Source organism: Eublepharis macularius, chromosome 1, assembly GCF_028583425.1.
Source record: "Eublepharis macularius isolate TG4126 chromosome 1, MPM_Emac_v1.0, whole genome shotgun sequence".
Taxonomy (NCBI): Eukaryota; Metazoa; Chordata; class Lepidosauria; order Squamata; family Eublepharidae; genus Eublepharis; species Eublepharis macularius.
In genome coordinates this window covers 184,005,266-184,030,262 of record NC_072790.1, presented here as the reverse complement: position 1 = coordinate 184,030,262, position 24,997 = coordinate 184,005,266, and the positions used below count along the sequence as shown (strand labels likewise).

Here is a 24,997-nt window from a genome sequence, read left to right as displayed (position 1 = left end):
CTCCATACGAGATTGGTCCTCTTCCAGAGGATCTTCATATTGTGTGTGTAACGCCGCCATAAGAGATTGTAAAGTGTCCAACTCCGGGGCGCCAGAGTCATACAATGTTACATACCATTCGGCGGCCTTGCCTTCTAGTCTCGAAGCGAAGTGATCAATGCGACTTTCTTCATCTGGAAATAGGTGTCCCCTTCTATTGAAGAATTGAAGGGTTTGAACGATAAAAAATCCCAATTTCCATGTATCTCCGTCAAACGTGGCTTCCAGTTTAATCCATCCCCACGGTAACTCTGGTTCATTTCGTCTATCTGGCAATACCTGCGACGGAGGAGGTGGTCGCAATGGTGCTTGTTGTATTCCCCGTGGCAGTCCCCATGGTACCCCCATTGATCTGGGCCTTGGTGGGTTCCCTGGTGGCGGTACTCCTGGGGGCGCCCCTGGGGGTGCTTGTAATGGCTGGGGCTGCTGAGTTACCAACTGTCTGGGCGTAGGTGGAGGTACTTGTCTTGGAGGTGGAAGGACTTGCTGTCCTGGAGGAACTGTTTGGTCTGGAGGCGGCTGTTGAATACTTTGAGTGGTGGATGTTGGTGGAATTGGGGCCGGAGGTGTTGGCAAAGATGTTTGAGCCACTTGTGTGGCGACTTGCTGCTGTCGTGGGGCAGACGTTGCTCTCGGCGTTGGGTGAGTAGTCGGTTGTTGCTGCGGCAGTGGAGAAGGGTGCATGCTAGACCTCGGGGCATGCGACGGTGCTTGTCCCTGCACTATCGATAGCGAGCGTCGAGCTTGATCCACCACGGCTCGTTCTTCTCTCTGCCCTCTCACCAACTCATTAATAAGATATATCACTTGTCCCAATTCCTCTTCCATCGCCTCCATTTGCCTTTCCATACAGCGGTTGTATTCAGCAATTTCCTGCACTGCTCTGCTCCCTCCTCGTGAACTGGCCTCTGAGGTTGATCTCAACGGAGGGGGAACAGCATCCGATGGCCCTGGTTCCATGGGTCTCTCCTCGCCCTTGCTCGAGCCCTCTTCCTGGGGACTCGGCCCTCGGGTACTATCAGGGGGTATCGGGCCTGACGCGGCGTCTTCCTGCAGACGTCGTTCCTCTTCTTCAGTCATGCCGGCTAATATTCCCTTCGCTAGGCCGGTGACGGCCGAAATTCCGGTATCCACCGCTCGGGTCCGATATTCTAATTGTTGCGTACGGCGACGCTCCCATGCTCTGGCTGAGTTCACATCTGAGTAATCCCAACTCATAAGTTAATGTCTAGTGGCTTCCCAATCCTGGAGGCTGTCTTCGCCCCAGGGATCCCACTCTTCCAGGCGACCCGCCGCTACATTCCACTTGTACCAAGGCTGTGTACTGGCCCGCACTTCCTCGGGCGTTCGAGTAGCCCGCCGTAGATCCCATATGACGCTGGGGCCCTCTGGTTCCGTCGACCCGATAGTGCATCGAACATCAATCATGGAGCGAGAGAACATGGTCCCCGCTCTTCTCTCCCGCGCTTCTCTCGGCCGGGAGCCCCACTGACTGGGAGTCGGCAGCAAAATTAGCTGATTCTGTCCGTTAGCCCCTCGCACTTTTGGTCGCACTCTGGCTATTCCTGGATCAGGTGGTTCAGCTCCTCCGTCTGGCACCGTTCCTGCTCCGTCCTCGGGAACTCCCTCTTCAGGGACTTCGTAGGGTGCTTCACTAGGTATGCTACAATAAAATTGGTTAGTCTTAAAGGTGCTACTGGACTCTTTTTGATTTTGCTACTACAGACTAACACGGCTAACTCCTCTGGATCTATGACAGTAGGGTCTGGGATCTCCCCCGACCCATTCACTGGTAACAATGGTAAGGAGTCGTCCTCCTCCTGGCCAGGGACTGGGAGATCAAGTAAGGATTCCTCGTACTCCATCTGCCCTGGGTGAGGTGGTTGTCGACTTCAAAGGAGATTATTCTTGTCAAAATGTCAGACTATGCTACTTCAGAGTTGATAGTCTGGTTCACTCCCTTCAGCAAGAAGACCAAGTCTTTCTATTTCCAAAGGATTTGTTGTGAAAGACAGCATTCATCTCTGAGCATACACAATCCAGGATAGAGATCCTGGCCGACCAAAGAATTGACAAGAATAACTCATGAAAAGAAAATGGTTACATTTCACACTCCTTAGCCCAGCCTCCCCCCCGAGTTCACATAGCAAAGCTTCACAGAGGCCCGATGTGCTGGCCAAAGACGAGTAAACTGATAAGAGAGTTTCCTTTCCCATGGCAGCGGCTCCCAGCAGGTGTTGAGGTCTGGAGAAAAGACAGACTAAATACTACAGAGTTAAACATGGCTTCACTCAGGTTAAACAGGTTCTGACACCCTCTCTCTATCTCTCTCTTTACTATTACATTTTCTATACTGGAGTGAGTGGAAAACATCAATCATCAGTGACTGCATGTTTCACTAAAGAGATAGGGACCATAGACTTCACAACTATGTACTATATGTGGCCTTATGTCCTATCTGTTGCTTCAAGGATGCTACTATGTACTTTCTGTTGCTTTAAATATGATACTAATGGGTAGTTCTACGTTATTTAATGTCAGTCTTAGAATTCCTTATGCTCTGTTTCAGCATTTCTTCAACTCTGTATTGGATTTTTGCTGATGTTATGCCTTGGTAAGCTTGAATTTTTATACCTCATCTCATTTTTATTGAAAAGTCCTTGATATTGACTGTACTAATCTCACACTATGTAGTCAGTCTTCAGTCTCCGTGAGAAAGGCAGACTATAAATGACATAAATATATAAATAAATATATAAATAAATGTATTCCACAGAGATGTCAGCCCTCAGAGAACAGTAATGAAATTTCATTATTATATATGTGCAAATATTATCTTTCATTATTAAACTTTATCATCTGTTAGGTGTAAAGCAGTCTCAGAAGGAAAAACAGTGAAAGCTATCTGTTACAGGCCCAAGAAAGCCCTTGACTGAGAGCTAGTATAGTGTGGTATACGGTCAGAGTGTTGGACTATTACTAGAGGCCTGAGTTAAACTTACCATAAATTTTACCTCATCTGGACTACCTCACAGGGTTAGTATGAGAAGGAAATAGGAAAATTCCCAAACTGTCCTGACTTCCTTGGAGGAATAATGGAATATAAATACTAATATTAAAAGGACAAAAATAGATTTAAAATTCCTCTTCTGTCTCCAGTCCAGTATCTTTGATTCTATATTATTATTTTTTTACATTTTTCTGAAATATTGAACATTTGCACAAGCTAATAAAATGGGGGGTGGGGTAGGGGGCGTTCAACTATTTGACTGGCATTTTTTAAAATTTAGAATATTTCTATTCTGCCTCTTCACTGTCTTGTTTTAGGGGGCTTATAAAAACAGTATATTAAAAACAAGCCATTAAAATTGTAATTTGCACTAGTGATATTGCAAAGACTCAGAAAAATTGACACACACAAAACCCCAATTTCCCTGCCCTTCAGAACTTACGGCTAAACCATTCCTGACAAATTATCTAATTATCTATTTTGGAAGCCTCTGGTACTATCCAAATATACTCACAAAAACTGCCAATACTTCCCTCTTGATAGATGATTCCTCCTGGTTATTAAACTTAAATTGATTCATCTTTCAATTTAAGCCTGTTGCTAGTTACCGTTGTTCCCACTAGTGACCACAGGGAATAACCATTTCCCCATCTGTCTATATTTAAGAACTTAATAAGAGAGCACAAAAATAGTTTTAGGGAATGCAAGATAGAACTTTAACTGTCCCCTTCAACCTTCACAGATATGTATTGTCGAAGGCTTTCACAGCCGGAGAACGATGGTTGTTGTGGGTTTTCCGGGCTGTATTGTCGTGGTCTTGGCATTATAGTTCCTGACGTTTCGCCAGCAGCTGTGGCTGGCATCTTCAGAGGTGTAGCACCAAAAGACAGAGATCTCAAATGACCTGCCAACATCTTTTCCACACTGTGACACTGAGAGATCTCTGTCTTTTGGTGCTACACCTCTGAAGATGCCAGCCACAGCTGCCGGCGAAACGTCAGGAACTACAATGCCAAGACCACGGCAATACAGCCCGGAAAACCCACAACAACCATCCTTCACAGATATGCTTTATAATTTTAAAAGAAAGGTAGAGCTCTGTGAACAAATTTTATAATGTATGTGTTAAATTTTGTTATTTTTTAAAAATCCCATCTCATCTTTTACATTTTTATTATGCAACAATAGTGTGTTGCAGACAAAGCAAGAAGTCTTGTATTATCTTGAAGATTGACAAATGTAATGTTGCAGAAGCTTGTGCATATGTGATGAAGAATGCATTCAGACAACTATTTTAAGTAACGTCACACTGGCATGTGCAACCATCTGTCTTGTTGCATGCTAATCTGTGCACTTCATTCTTCCCTGCCTCCTCCTCATGTGGTGGATCATATTTAGAAAATAATTCCAGTTTACTTGTGACATAGAATTGCAAGTGGAAGTGCACAAAGAAAGCTGGTTACCCAAACCCCTTTATTTGTACATCATACGTAGGTAATTGCACTTTGTGTCTAAATGGGATTCTCTGCAGCAGAGGAGAGGTGTGCAAACAAAGTTCTAGCAAGTGTTAGTTTAAATATGGTTATAATTTTTAGTTCCTCCGGTACTACCTCTTGGTATTTTGACAAGAATTAATTCAAACAGCTTTAAATTGAACATTGCATATTTCCTGAGTTTGGTAGCACGGTTTGTCCTCCTACTTCCTTTTCCCCAGAGTGCTTTAAAAAAACCCTCTCAACTTTTACTTCAGCAACTTCTCCATCCAGAAGTGCAGTTGGAAATTCTTCTGTTTGTTGAAAATATTATAATGAATCAATAATGTTTTAAATATTTTTGTTTTTATGCAAGTTGCTTCCCTGGCACCCATTCTGATGATTACATGAAGCATTGCTCCCAGTACTGATAACTTCATTATTTCTTCACATATCCAGAACTTTATTCTGTCAATTATTTTAGGTTGTCTACTTTAGGTTGTTGTTTAAAAATTATTTAAGTGAAATGACAGCCTTTGGCAGCCTAACTTGAACAGTTCTTGGTTCCTAAGATTGGCTGAGTGGAAAAACTTGCTATTTTCATTTTCTGCTTAGCCTGTTCCTTTTCCTTATATTATTTGTTCCCTCTGACTGCATCTGTGATTCTGCTCAACTCTTAGAATATATCAAGCATAAATTTGTGCCTAAAGGCTCTTTCTTGTGTTGGGATTTTATGGAGATGTGTTGATTAAATATATATATATGTTTCTGCTTATTTGGAGTCCCCACTAACTATCAAGGCTCACTAATACTCTCCTTGTTTTTCACCCACCACATCTACACGTGCTATACCCACATTACTGATTTAGGGTGTGCTGTAATAGTTAGAAACAGGAAACTCTAGGAGCTTTGGACTGTTGAAAGGCAACATAGTAAGGATGGTCTGTAGCTTGGTGCTAAAGCATCTGCCTTACATGAAGATCACAGGTTCGATCCCTGACATCGATTGTTAAATGGGTCAGGTAGTAGATGATATGAAGGACCTCTATGGCCGTTTTCACATGCACCCCGGGAGATCATGCAAACTCACAGCAATGAAGCGTCTTCCTAGCATGATCTCCTGGCATGATCCCCTTTAATGGCCTGATGATGTCAGTAAAAGTGCCTCTAAATGGGATCGTGCTGGGAAATCACGCTAGGAAGATGCTTTTATGCTGTGAGTTTCGCACAATCTTCTGGGTGCGTGGCCGTGTGAAAATGGCCTGTCTGAGACTCTGGAGAGCCACTGCTAGTCAGAGTAGATAGCACGCCTGTGTTCAAGATGTGCTGTTTCATGAGAAAGAGACTGCCAAAGTACTATGTCATATGTTACAAGATTACAGAGATGTACAGGACTAAAACACCACACAGTTCAATGATATGACAATAAGTACTTCATCTTCACACAGGAAATGTTATATAAAGATCCTTGTCTGAGCAATTATTTTCAGTTCTTGTGGACACTGTTTCAAATACCACAATAAAATTGGTTAGTCTTAAAGGTGCTACTAGACTCTTTTTTATATTACTGCCATGAACTCTGCAGGTGGCATTTGGTGAGCCTCTCCTTTCAGCTGCAGCTTCCTAGCTGTATTGTGGCAATAATAATAACACTGACGTTGTTAATGAATCTTGAGTGTGGCACTAATTTGTCCAGAAGAGTGGTATATAAGCACACAGTTGTTGTTGTTGTTGTTGTTGTTGACTGCCATAGTATTGATGGACTGGAGGGGTGAGCAGCAGATAATGAAGCTGTAACTGATGTTGTTGGTTCAAATTTGTAGAGTTCACCCTCCAATACGGAATATACAAGGCCATCTGTGGGATGTCAAGTTGGGTCCAATCTGAGGCCTTTGGAACCAAAGACAGCTTGTTTAAGCTAGAAATGCCTGTCCTGAAATAGTGCTTATGTTTCTGGTTGCTCAGAACTGCTGTGGCTTGTAGCAGTGTGAACTAAAGTTGAGCTCTCAGATCTGAGGATGTAAGAACTGGCATGTTCTAGGTACAGTCTGCTGCCTGTGCTCTGCCTTCCTTCTGAGATCTATGCACCAGGCCTGCAAGGCTCTGAGAATGCTGCTGGGGCACCTCTGGGCCTGGCCTCATCCTTGCTTATCTGGAGTAGGTGAGTACAGCAATGGGGCTGTCACCCTCAGACAGTGTTCAGGCTGAAAAGTTTTCAGGCCAGGGTTTCTCTCAGTGTTCTAGTGTTACAAGTCCAAGTTAGATTTTTAGTCTCTGCTAGCACTAAGACAATTTCATAATACACAAAATTAAGGAGAACCTCATACTGCTACGAATTTATAGCAGTTAAGAGGCGAACAAGATGCTACTACATTTGTGAGTCATGCTAGGTTCATAAAAGCAGCAATACTTCTAACAGTTCAATTTCTCAAGGTGCTTTTGTACATTTTAGTGCTGTTATCTGAAACTCTGCCAAGTATAATCAGTTCTGAAGAGCCAGCAGGGGTCTTGAGGTGTCCAAGTAAAATCTTTGGGCTTCCCTTTTCCCTTATTGTTCTAAAAACAATGGAGAGCTACTATGGCTAACACAAATCAGGTTCCCTCTTAGCCAATGTTTGCAAACTTTCTTCAAATAGAGTTTCCAGTCCCCGCCAGGCATGAAAGCAGAGGATGGGAGGGGCATGAGGGGATCTGATCTGGAGACTTACATCATGCATGCGTGTGTGCTCCAGACCACTTCTGTGTCATGCCAGGAATGACTTCATTCCAAGCATGATGTGAAAGTGCTCCAGAGTGCATGGGAACATGCTGCAGGGTTCCCTGGGCCCATTCCCGTGCCTTCCCCATCCCTGCTGGACAGGTGAGAGGTGGCAGGGTGAAGGCTGGGAGCAGAGGATCTGCCACCCCCACTGGGAGAATGAGAACCCCGCCTTCAAATCTCAATTTTCAAAAAACATAGCATCCTTGGTTAGCCTTAGCCATAGTTAGTGAAAGCAAGCCTTGGATAAAGCCAACAAGAGAAGAGAGAGGAACTCAAGATGGAGAAGTGAGAGGGTGAGAAAATAAAATACGAACAAACTATTGTTTATGAAGTATGGTTTGCAGTCTACTACCCAAAATGGTAGACACTAATTTTACCTTAGCTAGGGTGAGCTACCTTGAAACAAAGATAAATATCTGGGCAGCTCTGATAAGCCTTAAAAAAAAATCAGTGAGAGGCACTTTTGCTTCTAGCCCAGGCATCTTGGTATTAAGGTAACATAGCTTTCATAACATATGCAAGCACTGTAGTAAGTAACATTACCAAACAGGTTGGAAGCTGTTTTAATAATTAAGTTTAATACTGTCATAGTGCTGTATTCAAACAATAAGCAAGACAACAAATGTTGCTTACACATTTTGAGAAAAGATTAAGGTGAGCAAAGAGGAAAACCATTAGCCCAAGTAAAAATATAATGAAGGTTAACTGATAATGAAATAAAAAGAGAAGATGCTTTACCTTCCACATCAAGGCACCTAGGTGGGCTATCTGACCAGATAAGGTTATACATGCACTCAAGGAACTCTGTCCCCTCTAGTTTATATCCAGGAAAGCACTGATAATATATCATTGTTCCTACTGGGAAGGAGGACTCGAACTCAGATATGTTAATGTAACTATGAGGAAGAGCCAACGGCCTCAGGCAACCTGCAAATTAAGAAGAAGGAGGTATCTTTTATTATGAGCTGTTGCTTATTTTTAAAACATCCTAATTACAGCTATTAAGTTAAAAATATATATTCCCTTCTCTCCCGCACAGTGAATGCCCCACCTCCTTGCCTGACTCACTCTAATATTCACTCCTCATTATGCCAAATCACTTGCTCTAATTGCTCAGCGTATCACCCTAGCAAGTGCCTTCTTGTAAACTGAAAAGTTAGTCTTTCCTTTCTCATGTGCCTGGCCCTCATATTTACAGTTAATAAACATTCATTTTCATGTAGAATCCATTGTAATTAGAAAAGAAACCAACAACTATTCAAACAATCAGTTGGATTCCTCCCCCTCCAAATGTGTTGTACCATATCTTCCATACTGTAATCAAGGCTGCTAAGATTCACACAAATATGACAAAAACTGGTCAATTTAACAATTTAAGGGTTCCAGAACTGCAGAAAATGCTGAAAAGCAAAGCCCTTTATTCAGGAATAATTCCCCAAGAATATCCCCTACATAAGACTCACTGAAATGAATGCAGCTCTGGGCCCTTTGTTTCAGAAGCATCACAGGCAGCCTTTGGGCCTCCTCAATGAGCTTCATTATGAGAACAGGAAAGGTGCAATCTCCTCCTGTTATGCGTCATCTCATGACACTATTCATCACTAAAAACAGGTCCCCAAAGGCACTGTAATGTAAGTGGATACCTATGGGTGGGGTCTACTTTGAATCCAGCTCATAATTGATTTCACCCACCCTATATAGGACAGTGTGTTGTCTGCTTTGAGGGATATTAAATGTACTAGCACTAGAGCCTGTTGTGTGAAACAATACAATGGGCTCTAGCTGTGGGGCCTTGGGAGGGCTGCTCCAGTGGGAAGGCTGTGCCATGCCTGGGCCAATGGACTGCGCCCGAGCCGGGCTGCTGCACCTTCCTGCTGTCTCTGCAGTCCCTCAGAAGCCTGGTGCAGGTGCACCTGCAGGCCCTCACTGCACCTGTGCCAAGATAAAAGGTGAGTTGTCACCAATACAGCTCACCTTTTATATAGTAGGATACTCAGTTTAAATTTGTTTGAAGAGTAAGAATTGGGTAGCAGAGCCATCCATCACCATGTTCCTATCTGGTCGTAAGGTAAATGTGGTCTATTATTTGTAATATGTCTTTCCTTAATACTTTGATGACATTGTAAAACCTCATCTATCACAGAACATTGTGCATTCCCTCCTGATAAGGGTGAAATATCAGAAACCTGTTATATCAGTGCTTGAGTATCTATACCATCTTAGTTGTTTTATGGGCACAATATAACCTACAAGTTTGAGACACTTGAGCCATCCATATCAAATAATCCACTTTTGCCCCTTTGCAATCTCATCTTGATAGCATTCTTAGCAGCTGCCTTACAAACATGAATGATACTTTTATTGGAACCATGCTAAAGTGATCTAAGACTATGGTTGTTGGGGGTTTTCCGGGCTGTATTGCCGTGGTCTTGGCATTGTAGTTCCTGACGTTTCGCCAGCAGCTGTGGCTGGCATCTTCAGAGGTGTAGCACCAAAAGACTGAGAGATCTCTGTCTTTTGGTGCTACACCTCTGAAGATGCCAGCCACAGCTGCTGGCGAAACGTCAGGAACTACAATGCCAAGACCACGGCAATACAGCCCGGAAAACCCCCAACAACCATCGTTCTCCGGCCGTGAAAGCCTTCGACAATACATTGATCTAAGACTATTTGAAAACATTTTATGACCCATAATGATAGTTGGTGGGTTAAAATGAATCCATTGGCTTATGTGTAATATATTTTTAGGCACTTGATTTCACTGAACTTTCATGATGCCTATAAACGCGCAGTTCAGAAAACATCAGTTTAGCTGCATCTGCATTTAGGTATAGTCAAGTTTATTTTTCTTATAATTAAATGCTGAATTTTAATTATATGGCCCATTTTTATCTATTTTATAAAATATCCTATTTATCATATTTTTTTATCTTATAGATCCTGTACATTTAAGCTATTGTTATTTAGTAATTGCATATTTGTACTTGATTTTAACTGTATTAAATTATGCTTAAGGCCTATGGCCATATAAGCAAAATAAATGATGATGTTTTGTTTCAATGGTTTTCATTTTAAGGGAAAACCACTGAAGCTTTCCACTTCATGCATATTTTGCTTCTGAATGTATATCAAGGACTTCTGTCTTTTCTTTGAAATACACCTAAACTTCTTTTCTGAAAGCAGCTTCAGATAGGATATGATGGAGCTAGACATTTTAAGGGAAATTTAAGGCTTCTGACTTCAGATTTCTTTCATGTTATTGTCTCATTAAGTAAAAATGCTCTCACTGACAAAAAAGGGAACTAATTAAAATATTAATTAATATTTATACTCTGATTGAAAGACTGTCTGATTAATGATAAATGAATGCACACCCTGGAAGATGGTAGAATTCTAGAGCAACCTGTACTCTGTTCAGCAGCCTCAGTGGGAGGTGGGGATTCCCCGCTTTTACCCTCTGCCCCTGCTACCACTCATCTGGCTGGCGGGGGGAAAGGTACAGGAATGGGCCTCCTGGGCATGCTCCTGGGGTGGAGCGACAATGTCACTTCTTGGGAGTGACCCTGAGGGCGCTCTCAAGCTTCACAGTGGGCTGATTTGGGTGCCAAACAGGCCAAACTGGGCCCATTTGAGGCCTAAATTGGCCTGCTGCGAAATGCGTGTGTGCTCCTGTTCCTGTGAGATGATGTCTCTTGGAAGTGATGTCACTGGCCATCAATTTATAGGTGGTGAGGGGAAGGGGGAGTAGATGCAAATCAGTTGCAAATTCATATGCAGATTCAGCTTTGGAGGGGAGGGGCCACACCCAGCGTGGATTGTGCACTCTACCTCTTTCATGATTTTTGCAGTTGATTTGCATCTACTCCCCCCTCCTCTCACCACTTATATCTCTGGCCAGTTTCTTCATACCCTCCATGCACCTGATGAAGAGAACTGTGGTTCTCAAAAGCTTATGCTACAATAAAATTGGTTAGTCTTAAAGGTGCTACTGGACTCTTTACTATTTTACAACTACAGACTAACCGGCTAACTCCTCTGGATCTATGACCGGAAGTGATGTCATCACACAAGGATGCGTGCACAAGGTACACAGAAAAAGTGAGTGCCAGGTACCCTCCCTCCCACTGGGAGTGTAAGGGGACCTAGTAACCCTACTCCTCTGTTAAGATGCTAGGACTCTGGGAGTCACCTCGAGTCCTTCTCTTGTAAAGCTAATGCAGAGACAGGAAGTAGTTAGGTTAAGAAGGCAGGAAGGAGGCACTTAGTTCTTTTCCCACCTACTGAATCTTCCCTGGAGTACACTTCATGCAGATTTAACTACCCCGTCTCACCTGAAACTAGAAATGAGTCCAGCTGGGGGAAATCTGGCCTTGGGAGAGGCTTTTGAAGGAGGTGTGGGAAGGAATTCTACTTGTCTTCCATTCTTCCTTTGTGAGTGTCCTATGCCTCTAGATTTCTGCTATCTTAGAGCAAAACTAAACAAATGCATGGCCAACACGATTGCTGTCACTATTTTAAAGTGTATTTAAAATGCTATGAAGGCCCAATCCTGATCAACCCTGTGGCATGGAGCTCTTCCCTTCCAACCTTGTGACTTTTAAAGTGCTGAAACAGCTATGGGGGGCAGGGGAAGGCTCACACACTTCTTTATAAAATGGCAACCAAAATTCACTTAAGTAGATGCAATCTTGTCCCAACTGCACATATATGCTGAAGAGGTTTGAACTGTCTGCGACTATCTTCAACACACATCATGGAGTCAAGGTTGATTGCCCAATCAAGTGAGCAACAGTTATGCAGAAGGCAAAATTCTTGTTAGATATAATTAGGACAGGAATAGCGGAGGTTCAGGAGCATGCATGTTCCTACCCTTAACAGCTCTCTTATCCATCCCACCCTTTTCTGTCCTGCTTGGGCTTGCAGAACTGGAGAAGTGAGGGGGTTTATAGCATCTGATTCCTCCTCTTTTCCACTGGGGTTTCTCCTGCACAGCTTGGAGAGAGAGAAGCCAGCCACCTCCTCACTAGCCTGGCTCTAAGCTCCTTATAAGTCCAGTGCAGCAGACTGCACATGGTCAGTCAATTCCCCTTAATTGTTGCAAGAACTAGCAGTCTAGTGAGCCCTCAGGGGAATTTTGAGTTGGATCTGCAGCCTCTTTTCCACATCCCATTGCTCTGGCTAAACTGCATGCAGCTGTTGGCAGAGATTGAACTGGAGCCTTTAAAGGCCTATACTGCATTACTACTGTTGTGGTGTTCTTTCTCATAGCTGCTGCTGTCCTGGCTGGCTAGGCAGCTATTGGCTGTGGTTGAAAAAACCCCAAAGTTACATCAGTCCATTCTAGGAATTGCTGGAAATCCTATGGTTTTACCACAGAGTTTCTGATGATTCCTAGAGAGGCGTGAAGTCACTTCTGGATTTTGCCTGGAAGTGACATCACATTGTCACCCAACAACACCCTCCCTGGACTCCTGCTGGTTGCATATTCATAGCTGAGTTGAAATTTGAACTTAGATTTCTCAGCTTGTAGACCACTACACCATACACCATTTTGCCTCCTCACAAATCAACCTGCTTGAATGTTAAGATGTCTTCCAAGGCCTTTCAATTCATATGAAGATGTTTTCAGTGGGCACCAGAGTGAACAGAAGAAAGCCTCCTTTGGCAGAGAATTCCTAAATGTGGGGGGCACCACTAAAAATATAATGGCCTGTGTTAAACTGCACCCCATGAATGGGTACAAAATTTACTAAGGAACTATTTTGTCAAAGGAGTAAAGACCAGAATAATCCTCATTTCTTAATTTCATGGGTTTAACAAGACTAGACAAAATAAAAAGCAGTGAAAATGTAATGGTCATTCACTAAATTAAGTAGTATGTAGACTAACTGGTCTCAATGCCCACCTTTGAAGAAAAAGTCTTTCATCTCCTTCAGTTATAAACCAAGAAAAGAAATGTATTACACTATTACAATGTGGAGGAGCAATTAAATAGGATGTTCTGGTTTACTAAACCTTGGCAAATGGGCAGGTTATCCCATGTTCCATCATCTTGACATACTGAAACCATGTTGTCTAAATCAGGGTAACGGATCTGGAATCCTTCATGACAGCTGATTATTAACTTATTTCCAGTTCTGTATGTCTTGTTATGAACCTCTGCATCTTCAACATGTGGAGCAAGGCAATCTGTGACTTCATAAAGAAATTATATATTAACAACTTCAAAATGTTGTCCAACTAAATCATTGGCAAAGCTTAACCGAGAATACTACTTAACCTAGAATACTACTTAGAGTTATAAAATCTGCACACTTTTATATACAGATCAATTAATACCATGTTTGCCTATTCATCAGCATTAAGGCATTTACAAGATGTTAGATTCTGATACATTACGGTAGCCTTCAGGAGGAGAATGTTCAATTCAGAGTAGTTAGTGACAAATCTCTCCTTCCCACATCATATTTGGTGCAAATTTAAAGATATATTTACAGTACAAGGAAGAGTGCAACCACAAGAAGGCCAAAGGGCACAAGGCCATGGCCCTTACAGTCAGGAGGCCACCCTGCTTGTCCTGCCAGAGGCTTGGTAGAGAAGGCTTGCAGGGTGGAGGAAGCAACCGAGGCAGGAACTCCTTATAGTGTTGAGTGCACCTATGTATCTCCAGTTCTGCAGGAAACAGGTCTGGGCCTCCACGGTCTTTCCATGCCACTCAAAGAGCCTCTCCTTCCCAGCCTGTGGAACTGCTACCAGGTCCCGCACCTACCAGGCTAGAACAACGCAGTGACATACCACATCCCAATGCCTACCCTGCACAGGCTCATGGCCATCCAGGGTGTGGGGACAGCCCACACCCTGGATCACCCTGACACTCATGGGTCAAAGCAAAGAACCTGCTGTACTTCAGGGCCAGCTGAAGAGCATGGAGAACTGAACTTCCCTGACATGCATCCCTACTGCTGAGTTCCGCAGGTTTACTGCTGCAGAACCTGAAAGGCCCCCTGATATCTCTGGACGGAGGCCACTACTGGGCCTATCTTCCTCTGATGGGCCCAAATGAAACCCATTTTGGTCATGACAGTGCACTTCAGCCTTCAGACAGTGCACTTTACCCTTTCATCCATCCCCACCATCAGGAACCCACAAGTTCCAGTAATGTGCGTGGGGGTGAGATTATATCCTGTGCCTCATTTCCAAAGGTGTCCGGCATGTCCCAGCTAGAGATCATGTTGCCATTGCCCTGAAAGCCCAGTCACCTCCTGCCCTATGTTCCATCACAGCCCCAAATGTACTTGGTTTACAGAGCAAAAGGGGACTAGCCTAATAAATATAACCCTTCCATCCGTGTGGGCTGACACCTTTAAAGGCATCATAAATCAGCCTAACATCACCCAGAGAACACTAAGTCCCTTGCTGGGAGCTCCTACCTATGCCCTGACCCAGTAAGAAGAAAACATTCACAAGAAGTCCCAGCTGAGTCATTGTGTTGGCATGCAGTAGAAGAGCAAGAACTGGGTCCAGTAGCACCATAATGAGACCTCCAAGGTATTAACTTTCAGGAATCGGGCTCCTTTAAAAAGAATAAGCTACTGGCTCCTGATCACGGAGCTCACTGCCATCTCCACGGCATAAGGCTAACCCCTGATTCTGACAGTAGGGCATGGTCTCAGGTCGTACAGGTTTGGGCTAGTGCTGACCAGCTGGCCCACCCAACTGGGCACTCATGCTGTGCAGAACCCTTGCAGTGTCCTCATGCCCTGTGCCCAATTCCTATTGGGCAGCAAGCTGGCCCCACCTAACTGAACATTGATGCTGTGCCAAACCTTCACATCATCTTCATGCCTCATGCTCAACTCATCCTGGGCGGCGCAGTGGAGCACAGCCCACCTCCACCGACATGGCCAGGCTGGTGAAGGTGGACAGGCTGCAGGTGCCCAGAACCTAGCCCACCATGATCGGTGGAGGGGGGCCCAGTGTTCCTTCCTGCATGGGGATCCCGAGGGACACAGTGATGGCCACCTGGTGCTGGCCATGGAAGGGTGCTTGCCCATTTTCTTTCCCAGCACCATCATCTCAGGACCCATGTGAATGCCTCTGAGGCCAGGTTTGCCACAAGAGACAGTGTCCATTTCCACTAGAGCCGGCATTTGTTGGTCAAGGAAGAGCAGCCCATCTGCTTACTTCTCAGGCAGCACCATCCCCACTGCTGAGTGATGCCCCTAGAGCCAGGCCCACCACACACCATTTGGGGACCCCTGGGGAAGCCAGCACTGGCCAACCAGTTCTGGCTGAGGGTGGCCCGCTCACTTGCTCAATCAACCACAGCTGGGCAGGGCAATGGCACTCTGAGCACTCCCCACTGCTGGCGCAGAGGTGTCTAAGCCAGGAGGGCCATGGCAGGCAGTTGTGCCTGGCCCCACTACGAGGCCAGGGATGCCAAGGATGTACTCCCCAGGAGCCACAAATAGACACTGCACCACATCACACCAAAAGCCTGGCAAAAGGAAAGCTGGGCAGCAGTGGCAACACCTCCAGAATACAGCCAGTGAGGGTTCATCGTGCTCTTCAGCCTCCCAGGAGAGAGTGTCATGGAGATGAGGCGCACCAAGCTAGCTGTTGCAATTTAGTATTTTCAACAGTAATGTGCCTGAATATTATTTCCCTTGGCACTTGTACCTCATTTCCCCCCCAATAAACTACCTTTTGGATTCTTTCTTTCTTATCCCACTCTCCCTGCAAGCGGGCTCAGGGCGGCTGATTTTATGACAAAATAATATGATAAAAGCCACAATTTAAGATACAATAAATAGTTAAAATCATTTTTTTAAAATCGACAGATCTCATTAAAAAGTGGAGCAGAATAAAGGAAAACAGGCAAAGGACCAGCAGGAGAGTTTGCCAGCTCCTCAACCACTCTCATAGGCCTGGCAGAACATCTCCGTTTTACTGGTCCGGTGGAAGCATAATAAGTCCCGCAGGGCCCAGGTCTCAACTGGCAAAGCATTCCACCAGGCTGGAGCCAGAGCCAAAAAGGTTCTAGACCTTGCTGAGGCGAAGCAAACATCCTTGGGGCCAGGGACCACCAGCAGATGTTGATCTACAGAGTGTAACGCCCTCCGGGGAACATACAGGGAGAGATAGTCTAGAAGATATGGAAGTCCCATTCCATTAAGGGCCTTAAAGGTTAACACCAACACCTTGAACTTGACCCTTGAACAGCTGGTGCAGTTCAGGTCAGATATGTGTCCTAAATGGGGTTCCCATAAGGACACATGCTGCTGCATTCTGGACCAGTTGCAATTTCTGGGTCAGTTTCAAGGGTAACCCTGCGTAGAGTGAGTTACAGTGGTCCAACCTGGAGGTGACTGTTGCATGGATCACTGTAGCTAGGTTATGGGCAGAGAGGTAGGGAGCAAGTTGCCTGACCTACCGAAGACAGAAAAACGCAGTTCTGGCAACCGATGAGACCTGGGCCTCCATAGATAAGGTGGCATCCAGAATCACACTCAGGCTTCTCACCATCGCTGCAGGCATCAAAGGCACCTCATCTAAGACTGGGAGCTGGATTTCTGAGCTCAACAACCCCTGACCCAGATAAAGGACCTCTGTCTTCACAGTGTTCAACTTCAGCCAACTCTGCTTCATCCACATAGCATCCAAAGCCCTGGCCAAAATATCTGGAGTGGCATCTGGCTGGCTGTCCATCAATAGATACAACTGAGTGTCATCAGCATATTGGCATCCCAGTTCGAAACATCAGGCTAATTAGCAAGGGGGTGCATATAGATATTAAATGGCATTGAGGAGAGAATCTCCCCTTGAGGAACACCACATACCAGTGGGTACCTCAGCGACATCTGCTCCCCAAATGCCACTCTCTGTCCCCGACCGTGGAGAAAAGAGATCAGCCACTGCAAGGCAGCCCCACATTGGTGAGGTGGTGGGTAAGGAGGTCATAATCGACTGTGTCGAATGCTGCCATCAGATCCAATAACACCAGCAGCGCTGACCCGCTTTGATCCAGATGCCAACGAAGATCATCTGTGAAGGCAACCAGTGCCGTCTCTGTCCCGTGGCCAGGGCAGAAGCCAGACTGAAATAGATCCAGGACTGAGGAGTCATTCAGGAACACGTGCAGCTGCTCCACCACCACCCACTCAATCACCTTACCCAGGAATGGGAGATTTGAAACCGGGCGATAACTGGACAGATCGGTGGGGTCCAAAGATAGCTTCTTCAGAAGTGGCCTTACTGCTGCCTCTTTCAGTGCTCCAAGGAACACACCTGAGTTAATTAAAATTAATGATAAATTAATGATCTCCACCAATGGAACTCAAAATTCATCATCGCTGGATTTAACCAGCCATGATGGACAAGGGTTCAAGGGACAAGTGATAGGCCTCAGCAGCGAGGGTCCTGCCGATCTCATCCTGGGAGAGGCAGCTGAAGTGTTCTAAAACTGAATCAGAAGACAGCCAAGGGGCCTCCAGTTCACGTACTGTAACAACCATGGCTGGCAAGTCCTGGTGAGGGGGACAAGATTTTACCCGCAATAAACTCTCAAAGGCCTCACTGCTAAGTCCCGAATCAACAGTTTGCCTTTCTCCCTGTGATAGGGAGAGTAAAGATCGAATTATTCTAAATAACTGACTGGGTGGGAGCTTTTGGATGCAATGGAAGCGGCATAAAACTTCTTTTTGGTTGCTTTCACTGCCATCTCATAGGCTTTCATAAGCATCCTATAAGATATTCTTTCTCCCTGTGATAGGGAGACTAAAGATTGAATTATTCTAAATAATTGAACTGGGTGGGAGCTTGTGGATGCAATGGAAGTGGCATAAAACTCCTTTTTGGCTGCTTTCACTGCCATCTCATAGGCTTTCATAAGTGTCCTATAAGATGTTCTTGCTCCTTCATCACAAGTACGCCGCCACACTCACTCTAGCTGTCTCAGCTCTCGTTTCATCTGTTGTAGCTCCTCAGTATACCATGGTGCTAGTCTGATATGGGGCAGAAAGGGTGATGGGGCGTGACTTCGTCGATGGCTTCAGAGAGGTGGGCATGTCAGTCATCTACCAGCACATCTAACGAGCCACCAGGGGGCATTGGATCCAACAGAGCATTCCTGAACCCAATCAGATCCATAAGTCTCCATGGGCGAGCATAAATCAGCTCACCATCTATGCGGGGGGGGGGGGGGGATAGTGCACCCAAACAAGCCTTCAGGACAAAGTGGTCTGACCATAGCACTGCTTCAATTACAACCAGATCCACATGAATCCCCACCCCAAAGATCAAATCTAGCATGTGGCCTGCCTGATGTGTGGGAGCTGCCACAAACTGGGAGAGTCCTAGTGGTGCCATGGAAGACACTAGGTCCGCAGCCTGTGAGGACACTGAAGTCACCCAAAACTAATAGCTTGGGATACTTCAAGGCTCAGCCCACCACCGCCTTCAGCAGGCACTACAGGGTAGCTTCTGGTGTGCTAGGCAGCTGGCACACCAGACAGTTAGCCAAACTCTCCAAAGCACCCCACACCAGGCCTAAACAATCAATGTCAGCAATCTTTGTTGTGGGGACAGGCCTGAAAAAGAAAGATTCCCGAGTGAGTATTGCCACGAAGGTTGGAAGGGCACCGAGCTGATCTGTATCTCTGTGTCCTTCCCTTATAGCCCCCTAGTCCCACTGCCACGCCTTCCTCATCTTCTGAATCCCCACCTCCATTTTCCTTCCAAGCCTGCCTCAGAATTTTGTTCCTTTGTTTTACAGATCCCTAAAGGGGAAGTGATTTATTCCCTTACATCAGGATCCCCTACCTTTTGGCACATGGGGTCCACATTACAGAGTCCAATGCCTAAAAACGGCCACACCTTAAATCAAAATGTAACAAAATTATTAACCTACTTATTTAGATCAACAGTAAACATTCAGAGGTCGATGAAGAAATGTTAACTTGAACGCAATCCATTTTGGAACAATATTTTACTGTCAAATTCTTTTATCTGTCTACACATATTTACCTGATCTGTGTGATTTTTGTGGCTGTTTTTTGTTAGCCAAGGCATTAATGTCCAAGTCGATGTTTGTGACAGACACCCTTAAAATGTCATGTTCCTCTGTAAGTCTTGACCTACATTTGGATTTCACAATTTTCATCTTGTAAAAAGTTTGTTCACAGATGTATGTGGTGGTGCCAAATGTGCCCGCAGCAAATTTCTTTAGGTTGATAAATATACCAGTTAGACCACAATAGAAACCTAACAGACTATTTCTTTGTCAATGTCTCTGAGATGATCACTGGCTTGCAAATCAATCAGTTCCATCTGAAAAACATTACTTGCATCTTTTGGTGCTACTTCAAATGGATTCTGAAACATTCTTATTTCCTTTCCATGCTTATCAGTGAATCTGTTCTGGAATTCCAGCTGCAACAGGTTCAATGCTTTGACATATCTTTCAACATTGAATTGTAAATTCCTGTCCTTCTCAAATTTTAGTTCATTGCAGCATGAGAAGTTCAGTCAGTCAATTTCTTTATTTGGCCATCAACCAGTACAAATCAGAAACATTAACTATATAGTGAAGTAATAGGAAATAGAATTAGTCCAACCAGTGACCAATAGTTAAAATTTAAAATCCATACATAAAATTTCCCAATGGGGCCTCTAGAAACGTTCAGTATACAAAACACTTTGTATCTTTTTTTTTGTGGTAAAAATACCAGCCCTTTTAGTGTCCTTTTCTCACTTTTTTTTTTTACAAAAGACATCTCCTGTACCCATTGACACAGCTGCGTTACCTCCCTTACACACATATAGAGCCTTCAACATGGTAATATATGGAGATGGAGTAAAAAAGTTGAGTGGTATGGGATCTGAGCTTTGCTAGCTTGCAAAGCACCCAGAATGGCCAAAATTCTAGAATGGAGGATATGACTGAGAGGGGGCTGACAGAAGGAATCATGGAGTCCAGAAGAAACAATGTTGCTCTTGTGTTTTTTGCAAGAAGGGGACAGGAAGAACAGTAGTAGGTGCTGTCTTTCCTGCCTTTTGAGGCAGGAAGAATAGTGTGGGTCTGAGGGAAAATGCCTTGAGGCAGATAGCAGCAAATGAGTAGGTTGGAGGGCAGTACAGAAAGAGCTTGGAGGCTACATGCAGCTTATGGGCCACAGGTTGGGGACCTGCCTTACACCGAGTGTCAGAATATAAACATGAATGCTCCTTTAGAACAGGAGCGAGAAGTGGCAGAAGACAGGGCTCTTTCTTATGCTTGACTTTCCCCAGAGTGAATATAAAACCAAATAGGAAACTGGTCTCAGTCACATAGATGGATACCTATGTCCTTCTGAACACACAAAGTAATAATGCAGGCCACTCCATTGACTATTAAGTATATCAAACTGGGATCTGAAATGACTTGAACTTGGTTTATAAACTAAAGTTAATTAAAACTACAGTTAACATAACTAAAGTGTTACATGATTTGCAAGTGCAGACATCCTGGCTTGTTTCGTGATACTGCCTTCCTCCCCTGGATACAGAGCAAAGGTGAAGAAGCCAGAAATTTGTCAATGCAAACCATGATTTAAGTGGTCATCTAAAAGTTGAATCCTGGTTTTACAAACTAACTATAATTAAAATAAATCCATGGTTCCATGTTGTATCTAAATCGAGTCCTGTACTCACATGCTGCCTTGTTTTGGTACGGAAACATCAGTAAATGTTTACACTAAGTCCATGATGTCTGGCATTTCCCTCTTCCTGTGGAGCCAGCAGTGAAGAAGTTGGCTAAGGCTACAATGCCTTATTTATGCCAATTTAGATACTGGAAAGGCATAGCTGAATGATGAGCCAACTGGTCAATAGTTCTTCCTTGTCTCAGATTACACTGAAAACTCACAACAAACATTCCCTATTATACAATACGTTTGTTCCGATATATCATTTATAAGTAACTTAAAAGGCTGTAGTCACATGCTCAACTACTTCCAATCTTCAGTGCTCCTACATAACAGAAATTCCGTTTCAGTTCTCGCTTTACATGAAGACTTGGATTAAGGGAAGAGTTTGCATATTAATAGCCTTGTATTTCCTCATAACTGCCATTTGCAGTCTACATCCACATAACTATGGATCAGTTTATTCATTCTCTTTTTTACTTTCATGTGATTTACATTAAACCCGATAACATGGAAAGGCCAAGAACTCAAAAACATAACCAAGTCTACATTTGTAATTAATATTACATGAGAATCTTTCCAATCTACAGTACAATGAATAATGTGATCTGAGTTCCCACCTGAGTATGCCAAAATAGGGGTCAGGATTAGGTTTGCCATTCCCCTGTCGGGGGCAGGGGTTCCCCTGCTCCCACCTCCTCCCCCCCAGCCCCACTTACCTGGCCAGCGGGAGGGGCGCTCCCACATCCCACAATGGACCTATTTCAGGCTGATTTGGGCCCGTGGGGGGGGGGGGAATTCAGCCCTTTGAGGAGCATGCTTGTGCTCGTGGGCTGCCCTTTGACCCATGTTATGGGTCACTTCCAGGAAGTGACATCATTGCACGTGCTGGGAGCACATGTGTGCTGCGCATGCATGTGAAAGAGAAGTGCAATGCCACTGCAGGGTAAGTACCAGCATCCCAGACTCCCACCAGGGGACTTAGGGTACCTGGCAACCCTAGTCAGGATAATCACAAATGCCAAACTATTTTGAAAATTATTACTGTTTCACTAGATAAATAAGAGAGGAAATAGTGGAATTGTGCTACCAAATACCCACCCACCCAAGCCACTCAATATTAGAAGATCCAGAATACGTTAAAATGACTATTTTCAAAATGATTAAAGCCTATAGTTTGCTTTTAATAAGGAATGTATTGACATCACAAAATGCAGAGAAAACTGTATTTCAAATAAAGTTGTTATATAGTTACTTCCCTGTCAAACCTTTCTGTTCGAGAAGATGACTATATTCATGTCATTAAAGCAATCTCATATTTAAACAAGGGGCTTGTCTAGTATTTTAATGTATACTTCTTTAGTGGTCAAGAGAGAACATTCTTGGTCCTGGCTGATGGTACCATGCCAAAGAATAACATGCAATTATGTATGTATTTTAATATATTCTTATTACTTAGCTTGTATGTCCTTTTTACTACAATTTTTTTTTAAATTCTGAATTGAAGTAAGTAACCTGACATATCTTTACTGATTTGAGAGTCTGCATGCCAGAAGTAACTTTCTCAAATCCAGGATTGGTCTCCCTCTCCCTCTTCAGCGAATATCTTGACTAGAACCCAAGGTGTTATTCCTTCACAGGCACCTTTGTCATGGCCTTTTTCCACATAAGAACCATTGGGAGGGACAGGAGAAATTTCTAACTCCAAGACCATGCCATCCAGATGTGCTGTTCACCATAAAGGCAAAAGTCCTCACTGTGAGAGCCACAACGTCCTCCAGAGGGCTACAGTGTCCTCCAGAGATTGTTCTGAAGAACACTCAAATCTGATTCAGTACAATAGTGTCATTCATAATCCTCTTGAGGGTCTAGCTCTTGATTTGCAGGTCAGGGTCTCATTCAAGGGAAGCAGATGGAGGGCGACTGGCTGCTGGACAGTATGCAGGATTGGTTGTATCTGAACAATGAGGGGCATATGGATCCCAGGCTTGATAACACCCATAACGGTCATCTTTGTGAGTGCCATAAGGTAGTAGTAGCCATAAGGGGAATTATAATAATGATAAATTATAATAATGATAAAGAGACCCTGTAGAGGACTTGTGTTCATGATCAGATGGATCAGCGTGACATAAATGTCTTTGGCTCATGTTTGCCCTCCAACATGAAACACATGGATATGGGGATATGTCCTGATGGCAAAGGCATCCATGATGGCAGGGTCCGTTCTGGAGCTGTGCCCTGGGGCTGAGGAAGCATTAGAACCAAAAATGGTTTAAGTTGGAAGCACAGAAAGTTTAAACTTTTCTCATAGAAGAAAATTTAGGAAAAAATGGCATCTCTTGGTGATGGCAGAGAGAAAAGTGAGGAATATCCCTTCCTCCACCTTTTCATGCTGAAAAATGTGCATATTCGGCAAGGGGGAATGGAGTGCCTTCTGTTTCCTTGGAGCTTCAATAAATCTCTCTGCAGTTTGTCCGAGCATCCATGTGGGACTGCACAGGTACCACAGTGATGAGCCAGGGTTTCCCCACATCCATATCCAACTCTGCATTATCTACTTCATAGTGTTCATGGGTATGTTAAGCATTGTGAGGAGAGAGCAACAGCAAAGTTTGAAGAAGAGATAACATACATAGGGAGATTTTGAACAGCAAGAAAATAGGGTGGGAAGCACAAAAGGGGGGAAAACCCCCCCACAAAAACAGTTGAAGCAAAATATGATACTTCAGGCCTCAGTTTCAAGCACAAAACAGATTTCCTGGTCTCCAGATCGACTTATGTGGATGGACACAGCATGCAAAATACCCTACTGACATTGGACTTGCTGTTGTCTTGGAGTAATGCAGTTCTTTCAAGGAGGAACACTGATCCTTTTTCAATGTACTATTTCAATTACTTCATTCTCATTTTTCTCAGACGATAACTGTAGATCGAACCATTTTAATTCTGTGGATACTGGCCAAATACTCTGTTTCTTACTGAGCTGCTGGTGGCCTGAAACACTTTGACATATTTATAAAACCTATTTCCAAACTTCAGTCACTGCAGCCATATGAATATTGATTCATACAAAAAATTCTTCTGAACCCTTATATGCAAGTTTATTGATTATCAACTATGCTACTTAACTTTTAACCAGGAAAAAAAGATTGAGGAAAAATCTTCAGATCCCATGACAGGCCTACCTACTAGTTTAAAACAAATGCAATATAAAAATCTTCAACAAAATAAATATCCTTTAACATATATGTGCAAATGACCCAAAATACCTCAAAATAGTCACAAAAGAGTAAATCCTACTTCTATCTTCCCACTCCATTGAGCAAATTTAGAAGGTTTCATTCAGCCAAGTGAGTTTTCCTCCAACTTAAGTGATTCTTCTTCCATCAAAACAGCCATGTCAGCTGGAGGAAGTCTGGATCCAAACCAACATGTATAAAACTTTCCTCATTTCACAGGCATAAGACAGAAAATCAAACACATTTTTAACATTAAAGGTTCATCAGTTGTCAACCTAATGTTATAAAAATTAAAACTTTCTCTTCTGTTAACAGAAAATATGTTTAAACAACACATAGGGCTCATGTGAGCTTAGTAAATAATTCACACACTTAAAGTTCACAGTTACCACAAAATATTAGAAATGAACATAAATTAACTGTGAATGACTATTAGACCATGCCCAAATTGGTTTCCATTAGATACTTGTTTGCATTAATGATTGTATAATTAATTATTCTGATTAACGATCAAGACTTCTTCATCTCCTCTCTCCTGCTACAGCCTGAAATGCACCCTGGGGGACGGGGGACCCTGAGGAGTGGAAAGGGGATTTGGAGGACTGTCACATGGGGAGGGGAGACAGTAGAAACTATTTCCATAGCACGGTTTTCACCTACCATTATTATAATAGATGCAGCAGACTCTCTGAATTCCTAACTTTTGTTAAAAAAAATAAGTATCTAGCCCAATCCATTGTGGAGATATGCCCTTTTCTGTGCACAGGAAGAGACTTACTTTTTATAAACAA

General features: G+C 43.7%; 1 protein-coding gene across 2 annotated transcripts in view; it reads right to left on the bottom strand.

Annotated features, from left to right (window-relative positions):
* SUSD4 (sushi domain containing 4) overlaps positions 1–24,997 on the bottom strand; it is a 197,666-nt gene that overhangs the window by 49,473 nt on the left and 123,196 nt on the right. The window contains exons 4-6 of one of the 2 annotated variants that reach the window (XM_054993667.1): positions 17,456–17,569; positions 13,298–13,477; positions 8,021–8,209 (exon numbers count right to left, since the gene is read on the bottom strand). In XM_054993667.1, coding sequence (XP_054849642.1) covers positions 8,021–8,209; positions 13,298–13,477; positions 17,456–17,569 — 483 coding nt within the window. The remainder of the gene's footprint in view (positions 1–8,020; positions 8,210–13,297; positions 13,478–17,455; positions 17,570–24,997) is intronic. The other variant, XM_054993674.1, reaches the window with a different exon arrangement.